This window comes from Drosophila erecta, unplaced genomic scaffold (assembly GCF_003286155.1).
Source record: "Drosophila erecta strain 14021-0224.00,06,07 unplaced genomic scaffold, DereRS2 tig00000021-arrow-pilon, whole genome shotgun sequence".
Lineage (NCBI taxonomy): Eukaryota > Metazoa > Arthropoda > Insecta > Diptera > Drosophilidae > Drosophila > Drosophila erecta.
The window spans coordinates 23,385,623-23,403,769 of record NW_020825198.1 but is presented as its reverse complement, the minus strand read 5'-3'; the positions used below and the strand labels follow the sequence as shown (position 1 = coordinate 23,403,769).

General features: G+C 39.3%; 1 protein-coding gene across 1 annotated transcript; it reads left to right on the top strand.

Moving 5' to 3' along the window:
* Positions 1-6,512: 6,512 nt before the first annotated feature.
* LOC113563865 lies at positions 6,513-17,454 on the top strand. Its single transcript, XM_026976416.1, has 4 exons — positions 6,513-6,724; positions 16,846-17,035; positions 17,093-17,168; positions 17,222-17,454. The coding sequence occupies exons 1-4, from the start codon at positions 6,513-6,515 to the stop codon at positions 17,452-17,454; spliced, it is 711 nt and encodes a 236-aa protein (XP_026832217.1).
* The last annotated feature ends 693 nt before the right edge of the window (positions 17,455-18,147 follow it).

Below are 18,147 nucleotides of genomic sequence, written 5' to 3'. Positions count from 1 at the left end.
ACGATTCCTTCGGCACAAAATACTACGGCACCGTACTAACCGAAAGAAAAGGTTTATACTGTTCTTTGATATCGGAAATGCAAATAGAATACAGGAAAATATGCAAACGATCATAAGAAACGAAAAACATCTAATGGAATATGTTGACAATCAGTCCTCGGTCATCAATGCCACGGAAGAATTAGTAAGAGCAACAACGATAGAAGCAAACCGGAATTTGGGAAAACTGACCCAACAAGTCAATATTATGGCAGAAACCATGAAGGATATATAAGGTATATAAGGTATATAAGGAGTCAATTAAATTCCTTATGTTATCTAATCAAGTGCGAAATCAAGTAGGCAGAAAGCTTACAAGCAACAGCGATCTCAATGATAACGGACATTAGTGAAGGAAGAATTCATCCTACACTAATTGCGCCTAACAAAATGGTGGAGGAGCTCGAAAAAGTTAAGCAAATATTAGGACGAAAACAAATGCTACCGGGTGGAAATTCAGTTACACAATTACCACTGATCTATAATCTGATGAAGGCACAAGCTATGTTGAAGGATAATGTCCTATTCATTGAAGCAAAATTGCCGATATACAACAATCAGGAAACGGATCTCTTTGAAGTAATCCCAATACCACTGTGGACAAACGGAACAAAGCTTATTCCGAAGTTGAATTCTAAATTTTTTGCGTTGAATACAGACATAAACGCATGAAATGGAAATTAACCAATGCAGACAAGAGGATTCGGCAACATCGCTTTGCGAAAGTAATTGGGCATGGAAAAACGCGCATGATCACTCTTGCGAAATATCACCATTGAAACCATGCGAAATGATGGAATTCCAAGGTAATTCGTTCATCAAAGAAATAAGTGGATCCAACCGTTGGCTATTTAGACTGTTTCAGAATACAACAGCTAATATAAGATGCAACGAACAGCATCAAGTTATAAGACTGCCCAATCAAGGCATTATACAACTACTTGCAGGATGCACAGCAATATTAGGGAATACAACAATAATTACTACTCAAAAAGTAATTTCGACAGCGTCTGAAATGTCTATCTGCCCCAGTTTACGAATTATAGATGGCAAGGAGACATGGAAAGTGGTCCCGCTGAAGCACTTGGTTGTCAACAACACTAAAGAACTGCAAAATCTCCAAATGCGCATCAAGACTCTGAAAAATAACAAGGTACACATTGATGACTTGATTTTCCACACGGCAAGCGGACACTCGGCTCTAGGGTTGACAACGATTATCATAGTTATATTGGTCATTTATATCTGGAGGCAACGCATAAAGGAGAGACGACTACTGGCCGTACATTTGTCCCCCCCGGAGAATGTCTAAATATGTGTTTAGACATGATAAGTAGGCAAACTATAAATATGTTCTATTTATGGGCTGCAATAAACATGTCACTAGACAGCATAAGTGCCAACTACAGATAAATACGATTGCAGCGGCCTATTGCCGAAGTGTCAAGAGATATGACCACGCGGGAGGTGATTAGCGCGGTCATAGGCCTCAAACATAGATTTAAGAATAAAACTCAGCTGCATTTACAAACGCAGACTGCGGCGTCTTACAAGCGCTGCATTATACAGGGTGCGTTATGAAAGTAATGCGCATGGTTTCATTGTCACGTAACTACCTGTCGTAGCACGCTCGGACCTGTCTGAAAATTTGGGGCGGAGTCTCTCCTTTCCAACGCGCTCGGTCTCAGTTCGCTCTGAGCAATAGAAGTGGTAGGACGTGTCGTAGAGCGAAGTCATTTTTTCTGTTGTGTCACGGTGCGATAGAGCGTTCGCTGGAACAGCGGTACGCCATAAAGTTTTGTGTGCGACTTGGCAAAAATGCATCGGAAACTTATCAAAGGCCTTTAAGGAGGAGTGCATTTCGAGATCTCAGTGTGGAAGGTGGCACAAGGCCTTCAAGGAGGGTCGAGAGGAGGTCACCGACGATCCACGTTCCGGACGTCCAACAACAGCACGAATTGATGAAAACGTTCGCCGTGTGCGAGAAACTTTGAGTTCAGACCGTCGGTTAAGCATCCGGGCAATCGCTGACATCCTAAACTTGTCAACATTTGCGGTACATGGAATAGTGACGGAGGATTTGCAAATGCGAAAGGTCTGTGCGAAGCTTGTGCCGAAGGTGTTGACGGAGGAGCAGAAAAACGTTCGAGTTTTGCGCTGTGAAGAATTGTTGGAATCGATTAGAAATGATCCAGGTTTTTTAAATTTTATTGTAACTGGGGATGAATCCTGGATGTTCGAGTACGATCCAGTATCCAAACGACAGAGCTCCGAGTGGCATTTTTGCCAAGTCGCACACAAAACTTTATGGCGTACCGCTGTTCCAGCGAACGATCCATCGTACCGTGACACAACAGAAAAAATGACTTCGACACGTCCTACCACTTCTATTGCTCAGACCGAACTGAGACCGAGCGCGTTGGAAAGGAGAGACTCCGCCCCAAATTTTCAGACAGGTCCGAGCGTGCTACGACAGGTAGTTACGTGACAATGAAACCATGCGCATTACTTTCATAACGCACCCTGTATAATTAGATGATAAGAACCTATGGATAAATGAATAAAAGGCGAAGCCCTCGCAGTAGCGAGTCAGTTAGATTCAAACACCCGAATTGAACTCATTAAGTGTACGCACAAGTTTATACAATGTGTTATAGTTTAAAACTTGGTATACTTTGTCGTATTCGACTTTGTTTATTTTTCTGGTAGTAGCGGTCATTCTGGTTAGTTATTACGACCATTTCCAGTGTTTGGCTGTTAGTCCCACGTCGATATACAAAGATCCAAGTAATGTGTGAGGATTTAATACACAAGTATTGCACCACTAGTCAGTCGGTTCAGAGATATTTTGGAAATTAAGTCGTGTCTGCGATGCGAAAGAAATTCAAAAATATTCTATATTGTCTTAAATTTTAAAAACTTTTTGCTAGCCCCGGAAATAAATATCCATTTTTTAGTACCCTAAAAAAATCGTACCAGAATGTGCGAACTTGTGAAATATTTAAAACAAATATATAGAATAAAAGAATAGAGAAAGAGCCGACACGATTTGATGAAAACCTGATATACTTATGACGGCACTTTCGCAGGTTACAACAGGTAGGTAGCAAATCGCTGAGAAAATAGATTCTTGCAACGAAAACACAGATAGGAGGAGAAAGAATTTGCAAACGACGCAATTATTAAAGATGTGGTAACGAAGGCGACAAATCATTGATGACGAGATCATAAAAGAGTACCAACTGATGTAGAGGAGTGAACAATGAAAACGTTATTCTACGAAATCTAATTAGAAGTGGCTAGCGAAGGAGAAGATTACATATACTAATTAGGATGTAAGCTTTTGGGATTTGCTAAATCAAATCATTTAAATAATGAATTTATATACTATTCGTCCCGAATTCGTCGGGAGTAAAAGATGAGCTATAATTCTTGTCTGGGGACTTGCTGCTGCGCTGTTGGTAATGAATACTTAGAGAGGTGGCCTTCAATGATCTTAATGAGCTTATTTATGGGGTGAAAAATTTAAGAGAAACAATGGCATTCAATTTAGGTAAAAACGAATACATGCGCACCAGCCTTTAGAGATGTTTTTTTCTTCCTTTTAGTTTAATTAAGATCTGGAAATAATTTGCAGTGCAAATCTAGTTAAGGCAAGACAGGTGCCAAATCTTCATCGAATATATGCGTTAAAAGGCAACAGTTCGGATGTAGAAGAAATTTCCCAAGCGAATGCTGAAGCTGCCGCCGTACATAGCTGTAGTGAAAAGATAAGTGCTGGAAGTGCGAAAATATGGGGCATATCTAGGAGAACTGTTTAGCTGATCATAGTATCTTTTGCTGCGGCTGTGGTAAGCCAGACATCTACAAGTCGCAATTAATAACTTCGTTCTAAAAATGGTGATTACGGCTTTATTCACTTACACTGAACAGCAGGAAGATTCCTATAGTGTCTTAGTTTTTTTGGCAATCGGGGGGTTTTCCTAACTTTTCTTCGCATAATTTCATGTTTTAGTATTCCTACGGAAAGTACGACTCTTCAACATTTATTAACTACATAAACTAAATTGCTAATAGCTACTTGTAATTCTTTTACTTATTCTTATTATAATTATTATTGTTTGGAAGTTAGGGCTGATCTCAATCTTGTATGATTATATTGTTATCCATAGTTATGTTACTGATAATAATTGTAGGATGGTTTACATAAATCTTAATAATCTTCTCAATAGGTTTTGAAACGATATTATAAAATGATTTATGTTGTCCGTGGTAGATTGCGATCTGATGAAAATTATGGGGTAACATAAAGCCGTATTTTAAATAATTTGTATATGAACCTGTCCTACAATACAGCGGTTATAGGTCTAAGTCAATAAAAAATGATGGGTGAAAAAACTATTATTGTGTCGATAATCTGATCCTGATCCTGATCTGATGCAGGATGCTTCTAGGCGTGACAATGGGCCCAGTTATCAGCAGCCTCTGATTTTCCTTTGCCGAAATAATAAATCTGGCAGGTTTTTGCAGTTTTTGGGGGCTAGACAAAAAAACTATTGCAAAAAAAAAATATTTTGTTTTTCATTTTTTTACTGATTTCTGGATAGTCTTTGAACTCTCTATCTTTTAATATTCTACACTTTTCCGACAAAACTGAATTTAAATATATTAAGCATCAAAAACACCACATTCCCTATTTCTTAACAACCAACCCCTTTTGCGCAATGAATTTGGTATGAGCTGAAATTAGCGTATGACTACCATTTATAATATATAGATATAAGAAACTACTTCTAAATTAGCTTCATACGGTTATAACTTAATAATACCTCTTGTAAGAGACCATACCTCTAAACCAAGAGAACTCATTATTTATAACTTACATATCCACAACGGCTCAAAAGAAAATGCATGGGAGGGCTAATAAATATGTTGAATGAGTACACTTTAGATAATGCATCATTTTTTTTCCCAAAACGTAATACCAACTTCATTACTGGGATCCAAACAATCTGTCAATCAAGGATTCGGAAATAAGTTCGAATAGAGCAGTTTTTTAGAGATGTTTTTGTATCAGGAATTTTCGTTCAGTGCCTTCTTTAAAAACGTTGACATAAGTAACGTCTAAATTTTCAAATACATACTTATACTCGTTAATCGTAGAAAAGATTACTAGCCGAATCGTTCTGGCCATGTCCGTCTATTCGTCCGTCCGTCTGTCCGTCCGTATGAACGCCTCGACCTCAGTAACTGTAAGAGCTAGAAAGATTAGGCATGCAGATTACAGAGACATAACACAGCGCAAGTTTGTTAAATGATGTCGCCACGCCCTTTCTAACGCCCACAAACCGTCTTAAACGGTCCTGCCCACACTTTTGAAAATTGTGATATTTTTTTATTTTTGAATATCTTGTATCTTGTATATCTTTGTATATCTTGTAAATTTCTATAGATTTGACAACAACATTTTTTGCCACGCCTAATCCAACGCCCACAAGCCGCCCAAAACTGTCACACCCACTCTTCTGAAAAATGTTGTGATATATTTTCACTTTTTTATATATTTTGTAAATTTCTATAGATTTGCCCAAAATTTTTGCTACGCCCACAAACCGCCCAAAACTCTCACGCCCACACTTTTAAAAAATTTTTAAGTTTATTTTCATTTTATTATTTTCTCCCAAGTTTTTACCAATATTCCAGAAAATGTTGAAATTTCTCGTTTGCACTTCCACTAGCTGAGTAACGGGTAACTGATAGTCGGGGAACTTTTTTATTTCATCTTTTTTTCTTTCCAAGTTCTATTAATTGTTTAAAACATTTTAGCCACGACCACTTTAACGCCCACAAAGCTTCAAAAACAGCTACGCCCACACCATTGGACTTTTTTTTAAAATGTATTAATATTTTATTATTTTTCACTAGCTGAGGAAATGGTATCTGATAGTCGAGGAACTGGACTATAGCGTTCTCTCTAGTTTCATTTAATTTTAGGATTTTTTAAAAAGAGATATCAATAAAAACAAAAGTATTTAAATTTGCACTTAGTTCGTACTCTGTTGGCCACGCTTAACATGCTTGGTAGAGCATGCTGACTAAGAGCGCTAGGTGGAACGAACAAAGTAAGTTTTGAGTCTTTGATTCCCGGAAACCATTTTTTATCTAGAAGTGTTATGAGTGTCTGCTTGGTGTCTGAGTATGGCGCAGCGTTTTATTATAAAAATTTTGGTAATGCAATTACTTCCGTTGTGGCATGGTTCTGTTTGTGAAATAAAGACTGAAACAAATATTCATGATATACTAGGAAGCCATTTAATGCCTATTGATCTCTTTACGTTATGTGCAAAATGTCAGCTTAGAAATAAAATTTCTTATGAATTTACTGCCGTTTTACAATTGATGGCATATCACAGGTAAATGGTTATTAAATAACTTTATATGATGCTGGATATGTTTGATATGTTTTCAGAAAAATGATTCACAGCTTTATGATATCTAATTATCTTTCGAAGGAGATTTTAAATTCAATGAACATTAAAAAAAATACATTTATCAAAAGTGGAATTGAGAGGCATCGAAGAGATATACATTTTGAAGGAAAATCAAAGTGGTCGGACTTAAAATCCTCTGATGTGTTTTTGTTTGTGTCTAACGGATCCTTACAGTACAAGTCATGGTTTAAAAGGTATTGCCATTCTAATATACAAATTTTTAATATATCTAATAGTACGTAGAATAAGTTTAAATTATTTCGCAAAACGTTTCGGAAGGGAAAACAAATATTTAAATGAAATGCTTTTGTTTTTTTTTTGTGGTTTTTCTTAAAATGTAAAAACTGAAAAACGCTTCACAATATTCTGCAATTTAATATGCTCACAACTTATCGATTAAAATATTATACTAGAATTATAGATTGGTTTATGGTCTCAATAAAAAATATATTGGCCACGCCCACTCGTATGCCCAAAAATGTTGAATTCTTTACTTTTCCCTCCCTCTAGCTGAGTAACGGGTATCTGATAGTCAAGGAACTTCACCATTGGGTTCTTTCTTGTTTCGTTTGTTTTATTTTGTTGCTTTAAACGTTATCAAGCTTAGTAAAAACGCGATACCAGAAACATCCTTACTCTTACAGTATTCCTTGATATATGAAACATTAATATTAATATAATAATATTAATAACCATTAATTTAAATAGAAATAATGTCTTAGCCCTTGAACCCCTGAAGTTAGAGACTTGTGTCAATACAATAAATCAAAAATGTAGCTTTAGTTAGTTAGACTGTAACTCCGCACCCATCAAACAGCAATCAAATTCGCACATTTCATCGTGACATCAACAAATAAGCATAAATAAGCATGATGGGTGAAATTATACACTTTGTAGCCGGAATAAGTTTTCAGGTTGCCCTTAAACAGGTGAACAACGTCAATCTAATCACGGCTGGAAAATAGTTACTACGAGTATCCGCAGTCAATTTTTGAGCGCCTGAGCAGTCAGCATGGCCACCAGAGTCTCCTGCTCTCAAAAAGTTAGTTTATTTTTTTACGTTTCTCATAAATAATTTATTAAGTTTCTAATTGTGCACGCTGACTAGAAAGCCTTTAATTACAAGACATCAATAACAAGAATTAGGTATTGATGTCATATTTTTTATAAGTGTCATTTATTAGTCCATACTACTATACTTCCATACCACGATAAGAAGCAGTTGATATATAACATAGAACTATAATGCATGGCCCTTAAAGATTATTGTACCCGTAACTAGAGTAACATACAAAAGACACCGTTGCCGACCTTAGATATATATTTGTTATCCCGATCACTAGCAGAAATGATTTTCAGATGTCCGACCGCCGGTGCTATCCGAATGAGCGCCGAGATCTCGGATTTAGGCGCTTTTTTTTAGTAGAATTCCACACAGTTTGTGCGCACAAAAACCGCCCAGAACTGTCAAGCCCATAGTTTAAATAACAATAGATTGGCAAATATCGCCCTTCCGCTTTATTGCTCTTTATTCAATGCTTTATAAAAAGTGTTACAGTGATCGGATTTAGTTCAAATATGCGCCGTTTTGTTCGATAATCTGTTTCCATCTAGACGGCAACTTCATAATACCTCCCTCGTAGAAGCCCCCCTCCTTATTTGCGAAGAACTCGGACAGCCACTTTTCACAAGCCTCTTTTGAGTTCAACTTTACACCACCAAGGGCATTCTCCATGGACAGGAACAGGTGGTAATCACTTGGCGCTATGTCCGGGCTATATGGTGGATGCGATAAAACCTCCCATCCGAGCTCCGGTAGCTTCTGACGAGTCATCAACGAAGTGTGTGGTCTGGCGTTGTCCTGGTGGAACACTACACCCTTCCTGTTGGCCAATTCTGGACGCTTCTGGTCGATCGCCTGCTTCAAGCGGTCCAGTTGTTCGCAGTAGATGGTAGAATTAAGCGTCTGGCCATATGGGAGCAGCTCATAGTGGATGATTCCCTTCCAATCCCACCAAACACACAGCAAAACCTTCCTGGCCGTCAATCACGGCTTGGCCACTGTTTGGGACGATTCACCGGCCTTCGACCACGACCGTTTTCGCTTGATATTGTCGTATGTGATCCATTTTTCGTCGCCAGTCACCATCCGCTTCAAGAATGGGTCGAGTTCGTTCCGTTTCAGCAGCATATCGCAGGCGTTGATTCGGTCCAGAAGGTTTTTTTGCTTCAAATCATGCGGCACCCAAACATCAAGCTTTTTTTTGTATCCAGCCTTCTGCAGATGGTTTAAAATGGTTTGGTGACTAACTCCCATCTCCTGGGCGATGTCACGAGATGCCACATGCCGGTCTAACTCGATGTATTCCATGATTTGATCGGTATTTGTCGTCACAGGTCTTCAGCCGGCTGGCTTATCCATGGTGTCGTTTTCACCGGCTCTGAATCGTCGAAACCATTCCTCCGCGGTTCGAAGTGATAGAGTACCATCCCCCAAAACACCATTAATCTCACGGCACGTTTCTCTGGCGGATTTGCCTTTAACGAAGGAAAACTTTAAAATAGCGCGAATTTCGGCGTTAGTGAACTCCATGTTTACACGTCTATAACTGTTGAACGCAATATCCAAACTAATCATGCGTCGTTTTGTAGGTTATGTCAAGACCTTTCAAATTATGTATAGTATTGCCAGATACGAGCTCTGTAGCGCTTTGTACATAGCCGCGAAATTCAAAAGACAAAAAAGGCGGAAGGGAGATATTTGCCAAACTAATCTATAAATATTGTTTTTTATTTTAATTCTAATGAAATGTCAAATGTTTTTGACACATCCACAAACCGCCAAAAGCTCTATGTGTGTTTGACATGGATGGTAACCGAAACATCATCAACATCTAGAGAAACATGGGTTGTAGACAAAAAAGGGACCGATGCCGACGGCAACAAAAAAAAAAAGACTGGTAATCGATTTCAGGAAACTGAATGAAAGAACCATTGCCGATCGGTACCCTATGCCAAGTATTCCTATGATTCTAGCGAACTTAAGAAAGGCAAAATTTTTTACTACCCTAGACTTAAAATCGGGGTACCACCAGATTTATCTGGCTGAAAAAGACCGCGAAAAAACTGCTTTCTCCATAAACAGAGGAAAGTATGAATTTTGCCGTCTACCTTTTGGTATCAAGCTGTATCAAGCCAACATGAAAGGAAAAGGTAAAAACCATACAAGAGTACACTGAACCAAAAAATTTGTTCAGTCTCAGGTCTTTTCTTGGATTGGCTAGTTACTACAGAAGTTTTTTCAAAGACTTCGCTTCTATAGCTAGACCACTTACCTCAATACTTAAGGGAGAGAATGGCAGTAAACACACTGTTAGTAAACACATGTCAAAAAAAGTCGCTATTGATTTTGACGATACCCAACGCAGAGCGCTTGCGAGATATTCTGTCATCTGAAGATGTGATACTTACTTATTCAGACTTCAAACTTCCTTTCGATTTGACAACCGATGCCTCAGCAAGCGGTATTGGTGCGGTACTATCCCAAAAGGACAAACCAATCACAATGATATCTCGCACATTAAAAGACTGCGAGGTTAATTACGCAACAAACGAAAGGGAGTTACTAGCAATTGTATGGGCTATTGGGAAATTGCAAAATTACCTATATGGCACCAGAGAAATCCTGATTTACACGGACCACCAGCCGCTCACCTTCGCTGTGTCCGAGCGGAACACTAACGCTAAAATAAAACGATGGAAAGCATTCATCGAAGAACACAACGCCAAAGTGTTCTATAAGCCTGGAATGGAAAATTTTGTGGCCGACGCCTTGTCCCGTCAGAAAATTAATGCCTTGGAAAGTGAACTCCATTCCGACGCAGCCACTGTGCATAGTGAACTGTCGCTGACCTATACGGTCGAAACCACCGATAAACCTTTGAACTGTTACAGGAATCAAATAATCCTGGAAGAATCAGGCCAGCCCTCACGGCGACATTTTATTGTTTTTGGAAACAAAAACCGACACATTATCAGCTTTGATAAGAAGGACTCGCTGCTTGGATCGATTAAAGAAGTTGTAAACGTAAATGTTGTCAATGCTATTTACTGCAACCTCCCCACACTAGCATGCATCCAGCATGCCTTGGTTACGGAATTCCCAGCAACCAAGTTTTGGCATTGCAAAAACTTCGTTAATGATATCACTGATGCTAATGAGCAGAGGGAAATTACTACATGCGAGCATAACCGCGCCCACAGGGCTGCCCAGGAAAATGTTAAAGAAGTCCTTCAGGACTACTATTTTCCAAATATGGCAAGACTCGCCAACGAGGTGGTTATAAATTGCAAGACATGTACCAAGGCCCAGTACAACAGGCACCCCAAGAAGCAAGAATTGGGTATCACCCCAATTCCTTCATATACGGGCGAAATGCTGCATATAGACATCTACTCCGCGGATAAAAAGTTATTCTTAACCTGTGTGGATAAGTTCTCAAAGTTCGCCATAGTACAGCCATTAACCTCTAGGGCCATTATTGACGTACGCAGCCCCATACTACAATTGGTAAATTTTTTTCCAAATACCAAAACCATATACTGCGATAATGAGCCATCTTTCAATTCGGAGACCATAACTTCGTTATTGAAAAACCAATATGACATTGACATCGTTACTGCACCCTCTTTACACAGCAGCTCCAACGGGCAAGTGGAGCGATTCCACAGCACCCTATCGGAAATAGCTGGGTGCATTAAAATTGACAAAAAAGTTGACGACACCGTCGAGCTCATCATGAGAGCCACGGTAGAGTATAACAAAACGTTACACTCAGTCACAAATTTGCAACCTAAACATGCCTTACATTCTGCAAGCGACGCTCAGAGGTTGGCAATAAAAACCAGTATCATAAAAGCGCAACAGGCTAACCTAGCGAGGTGTAACCCTACTAAGCAAAACCGAATTTTTGAGGTAGGTGAAAAGGTTTACCTCAGAAACAATAAAAGGTTAGGAAATAAACTAACCGCACACTACACAGAAGAGCGTGTAGAAGCAGACATGGGAACGTCTGTCCTCATTAGAGGGAGGGTGGTCCATAAGGACAACCTTAGATAAAAAATTCCCTCTTGAATTTACATCTCCCACAATTTTTATGTCTTTATTCATGCACCTTATATTTAAGCATACTTATCTTTATTAGATGCACATTCAATTTATCCTTCCGCCTTCTTACAGGATTGCCGGAATCATATTAATTACGTTAGCTATAGTTAACGCTAGGGTTACGGACTACTCTCATGCTAATTACATCCCCATAACACACGGTGTTGCACTGGTGTGGGAACAGAGAAATTGGCTTAGGCATTCTAGTAATTTGTCCGAATTCGAAATGATGATAGAAGAGACTAGTAGGTTGTCCGAGCTGTTTCCAGAGTCGCATATGCGAAAATTGTTAGACGTCGATACCGACCATCAAAGAAGTTTATTGTCCGTATTGAAAGTACATCATAGGATTGCCAGAACTTTCTAGGCACCGCACTTAAGGTAATAGCAGGCACCCCCGATGCCGCCGATTTTGAAATGCCAAAAATATCCGAATCTCGATTAATAGTCAAATAACAGGCAAGTGGTCATTAATACGCAAACTCAAAACAAGATTATCGAATTAACAGAAGCAGTTAACAAAATCATTTGAGCAAAACAAAATAATATGGTTGACACTACCCACTTGTACTAGCTACTCTTGGCTAGAAACAGAATATTAATAACCGAAATTCAAAATTTAATGCTTACCGTCACACTGGCTAAAGCCAATATCATAAACCCTGCCATTCTTACCCATAACGATTTGAAGTCTGTATTAATAGATCACCCCACAGAAGTCCCCGTTATAAGCCTAATAGAGGCATCTAATATTAAAGTCTTCCAGTCCGATAGTATTATCCATGTGATAATTGCATATCCTAATATTAAAGCCACTTGTAGAAAGGTTAAAATTTTTCCTGTATCACACCAACACATCATTCTGCAATTAACGGAGAACATAGTAGCGGAATGCAACAACGACGTTCTGGCAGTCACCGATTGCGTATTAACAACTTACGCTTCGTACTGTACAGGCCAGCCATTTAAGCCCCATCACACTGGTAGACGACGGCGTAATAATAATCAACGAGTGCCCAGCTAAAGTCAGCACTGACGACGGTCCTGAAATAGATACCAACGGCTCACATCTAATTATGTTCGAGCGAGTGGCTTTCATCAACGGCACCAAATACGCTAACCTACGTGAAGCCTAAAAGAAAACACCTGGCATGGCTGCGTCCCCATTGCTAAACATCATCGGCCATGATCCCAGGCTAAGCATACCACTTCTCCAAAGGATCAACAACGAAAATTTGGAGGTTATCCAAGGTCTTAAGGAGGAAGCGAAATCGGCTGAAACTACTGACATCTGGTTTGCAGTCGGCGTGGGAATCAGCGTCTTCATTAGCTGCTCCATCCTGCTCATCTTGGTGTTGAGGAGGAGACGAGATGCGAGGGAAATACAAAAGGTCGTTGACAAGTTCCAGATGACCGAGGACGGTCATACTTCAAGGGGGGAGTAGTTAACACGGTTAATGAGTAAATTTAAGTCGGTATAAGTTCAGGGTCGCTACCCCAGTATTTTATATGCAGATTCAGCATAAAAGCCTTAGGGGCCGTGCCTGGTTCCCAACGGTTACCCAGTATTGGGAGATATGCAGTTTTTGCTAGTGTCAGCACTTTGCTGGACGAGCGGTCGGCTTGCCGGCCGCGAATAGCTGGAGTAAAATAGAATAAGTTCAGTTTGATTTCAATTATAATAAAGAGCACACGCTCAAGAATCCTACTCCAGCGAAGGCTGCATATTTTATATTGGTTGGCTAGCCTTAAGGGTAGTCAATAACGGAGAAAGTTCTCCCAACATATACTAAACCTATACCAAGCTACGCAACGAAACGTTGCGCATCGCGAGCAGAGAAGATCTCCGCTCCCCTCCCCGATCGAGAGGCCGACCAAGTCGGACTGACGTCATCACCCCTTCCCGTCAGACTGAGGCGTGGGACAACCCAGGGAAATAACTAAAACATAATTTATATATTAATCCTGAATGGATAAACGTGTACTTATAATTTTGGATACCTGCGTTGGGGGGAATACCCCAACAGTCTTAATGAGCAAATTCAAGGAAGTGCATAAAATACTAAATAGCTTCGGAAATGGCCAGTAATTCTCTGTCATTAGTGCGATAATCATTTGTGCCAACAATCATTTGTATACTACTCTGGTACAGCTCCTATTGCAGTGTCGGACGCATCATAAACTTATGTAAGTGCAGAGCCTGGTGAAGGAAAATAAATGACGGCACCTTGCGGGAGCCTTTTTTTTTATTCTTCGAAAGCACGAATATGTTCTGGCGTCCAATCGATTTTTTGTTGATCCTTTTTCTTTACATTTTTAAGCAGCAACGACGGCAAAGGTGCTTGGATGTGTGATGAATGCAGGATACATAGACGACAATAATTTACAATGCCCAAGAACCTGCCGAGCTGACCTCGGTCCATGTTTACGCAAAGGACGTGTATTGATTTAAAGTTACAACAACAGTTAATTAATAATAATTTGACACGTAAATTTACATATATACAAATACAAAAAATAGGAAATTTTAGATTTATACTTTTCATTTTATTTGAATTAAATAATAATACTTATTATCATATTTAAATTAATATCACAACTAGTCAAGTCTATTGAGGATTAAGATCAGATTCGGAAGTTCCCGAAACCCAATAGGATTGCGAATGATAATTGGGTTCAGCCAAAACTTATGGAACTAAATGTTGTCATGAATTTAATCAGTACTATATCGCAGCGCTCTCCAAGTCTCGGACCATGACCATTCCTACTTGACAAACAGTTTGTTTCGAAAAACCATGAACTCCTTCCCAAAATACTAGTCAGCAGAAGGGCCAGGTGCTAACTATAGGTGCCTAAACGCCAGCTGGAACTCGGAGTTCACCACCCTCAGGGCCATCTCACACAGAGTTAATAGAAAACACGATCAAAGGTGCTGTACAAAACATGCAAAACGAATTGCTGGCCATGTTCACGAACAAAATGGCCCAGTTAGTTTTTACTATATTTTATATGTATAAGTGAAGAATTACGACTGAAGAATTAAGGATTAGCAACTGAGGTGAATTTTGCTGGTCAAGAAGAAAGAACCGGTTTAGAACAGCAAGATTCAGTAGACCCTATGAGAGTTCGAGTTATTTCTGCGAAAGGAACTCCTAAAAGTTTTATATCTGACTTAAGCCAGAGTGCCGACATAATAGGCCATATCTTAAACAGTTGGAAATTGCGGTAGTCCGGACGGATTTAGAGAGAAATCTCTAGTGGGACTTTCCTTACACTGCTCTAAGAAAACAGTTCCGGGACGCTTGGACTGTTATAAACATAAGGGAGGAAATTCGCGATAGGAAGGCAATTTTACGATGCGGTAACGAAGATTATGGATAGTTCAGATATGCCGCTGGCTGAAATGGAAGTGGTCGAAATTCTAAAGCAGAATTTAAGACAGAAAATAAGGCATAAATCTACAAGTTCGAACTGTGGAAAGGTTGCTAAAAATTTTTCGCCGTAGGTAAGATTTCTTAGAAGAGTCAGGGAAAACGCAGGGTTACCAAAAGGACATTCTGCTTAGAAGTCAAGTTGGTGAGTTGTCCGAGGAGTGGGAAGATGCCAAAGAGTTTTCCGAGGATGATGGCCTCTGGGAAGTTGGAGCTATAGCTCTCATCTGCTGTGTCACAAAGAGGGTCAAAGATATCAAGATATTGCGGATCTAAGAGAACAATTTTCTGCTATAGCTATTGGTAAATGCCTATAAGACAACAATAAGGAGTTGAAAACTCCTCACAAATGCAGATGTCAACTCAGAGGTAGGCAACAAATCAGAGCGTAGTAACGGCAGCGAGAAAAAGAGAGGTCGAAGAAGGAGAATTGGAGAAAGAGAGTTTGGAGAAACGGAATCCGTAGACAGCTTGGAGAAACGGAATCTATAGAAAGAGAGTCTGGAGAAAAAAGGGTTTGAAGAGAGAGAATATGAAGAGACGGCACGAACTGGACAGCAGTAGAAAAGTAAGCGCCGGCGTACTAGAAACGGTACCAAGCTGAACTTTGGACCAGGCGAAAGATAAACCCGTTGAATTTGGACCGGGAGACATCGAGAAATAACGGTTAAAGGAGACCTATATAAGCACGCCGAGCACTGGAAGCGGGACAGTCAATGAGAACGAGAATTCGAGTGAACAACGCACGGAATTGGCAAGGAAGCTACAGCCGTGAAAGTCAGTAAGGAGCAAGATCGTTACGTCGAGACGTTCGGGACGGGGCAAGTCTCCGAATCGAGACACAGGTAGCTGAGGTCCATTCAGAGAAAACACGGCTAGGTTGAGACGCCTTGCTAAACGGTGAATCGAGACCAGACCCTGGCGTTGGCCCGGCGAGTTCGAAAGTGTTTGAATAGCCGAGCCCAACCCTAGCAAGGACCCGGTCGGAGATTGAGTACGTAACTAGGCGGTTGCCTGTAGCGTTCGTAAGAACCGAGCAGGTGGTACTGGCGCCACCAGTCAGAGCAGACGTGGGGTTGACGTGTTGCTAGCTCACCCGGCTATTGCCTGGAAGACACAGCCGTTGGCTACCGTGAGTCCGCATACGACAGTAATTCCTAGCACCCAGCAGCGCAGGGTGGATGAGGTTCAAGGACGAAGAGACCGGCAGGAGAGCAACATGAGACCGTCGAGCAGACCCGTCCGGGCCCGTCCACTCCAACTAGACGGAGGGGAAACCCAAATCGGAGAATCAAACCAAATTGTAAAACGAGACAAATAATGATTAATTGATGAAAGATTGAAGAATGATAATGCAATGATAATGTTTTCACTCACCCAAGCAAGTGAATTATATTTTCAGATTATTATTGCCGCAATTATTGCCGACACCAAAAAAGTGTCTGCATAGTGCATAGTGCATTATTCTAATGTCTTCTACTCTACTAGTAGCGGGTATAATTTCTATTAGGATAACTAACTATCATTTAAATTAGCTAATAAAACTTCTACATTGTTTATCATGTTTATCTAGAACCATTTTAAGAAATATGCTATTTATTATTATATTCCTGAATTAAATTGGTCTGAAGATGACTTAGTTTTGGAATTGTCCTTTGAAAAACAGTCTTTTTACTCCATCAACTATTCAATTATTTATATTTTTGGATTTTTACAGTTTAATGGCTCTATATTACCCCGATACAAATTTAAAGGAAATAAGTCAAATTACCCTTGGAAGCGGAAATCGATATCGAAGATCGTCAGATCTAAATCAGCCGAATACCGTAGCGACCGAAGAATATGATTACGGAGACATTACTGGTTATGCTTATAAGGGTGAACAGGCATCTGGAAATAACTTCATTGTAAGTTAGGGTTATTTCGTACTTAGATGAGTTATCTTAACTATTTATTTCTTATAGACTCCTGGTGAATTTAACACCAAATTAATCTTGAAGGATAATATTGGCTTAATTTTGAAGAAAAACAATAAAAATGGTATGTTCCAAGTTATAAATATAAAAACATCTTAAGTAAAAACTTTTTTCAAGGATATGATCATCCTCAAAGAGATTATACATCCGATTATAAGGGACATTCGAAGCGTCATAATTATGTTACCGATTTCTCGAACCAGAAAAAAGAAATCAATTTCAAGGACATATCGGACATCGCACTAACTACTTTAGCATTTTTATCGTTCGGAATGTTTACTCTACAAGTGCTTATGTGCATAGTTATGGTAACGTATAAATTAAAAAAAAACAAAATATATAAAAACTAGACAGAATGCTATAGACGAGTTCCCCAAAGTTTTTTTTGCAAATCAAAAAATTTGCAAATTTTTAAAAACACTTTTAAAAGGTGTGGGCGTGGCAGTTTGAGCTGTGGAACTGTGGGCTAGTGGAAGTGCAAACGAGAAATCTCAAAGCTTTCTGAAATATTGGAAGAAATTGGAAAAAAAATATTAAAATGAAAAAACTTAAGAATTTTTTAAAAGTGCGGGCGTTTTGTGTTTCTTAGAGTGCGCGTGGCAAACAGTTTTTTGGCAACTCTATAGAAATTTACAAGATATATAAAAAAGTAAAAATAACACATTTTTTAAAAGTGTGGGCGTGACAGTTTTTTTGCGGTTTGTGGGCGTTAGAGTGGGCGTGGAAAATATTTTTTTTGCAAATAAAAAAATTTGCAAAAAAACATCGACTCGGCTATTGATCCGTTTCCTTCTTCCTGTTATATACTTTTCAACGAATCTAGTGTACCCTTTACTCTAGGAATTACAGGTATAATAATCAACTTTCAATTGCACAGGCACCTGATAACATTATTGCTCATGATAATCACAGCGGTTTACGGCAGCAAATTCAAATTAATAATATTGACCCCAACCACAGATATCCCCTTTTTTCTGATAATCTGGAATCATATCCTCCTTTAAACATCATTGTCCGAGATTCAACTTAACTGAAATAAACAT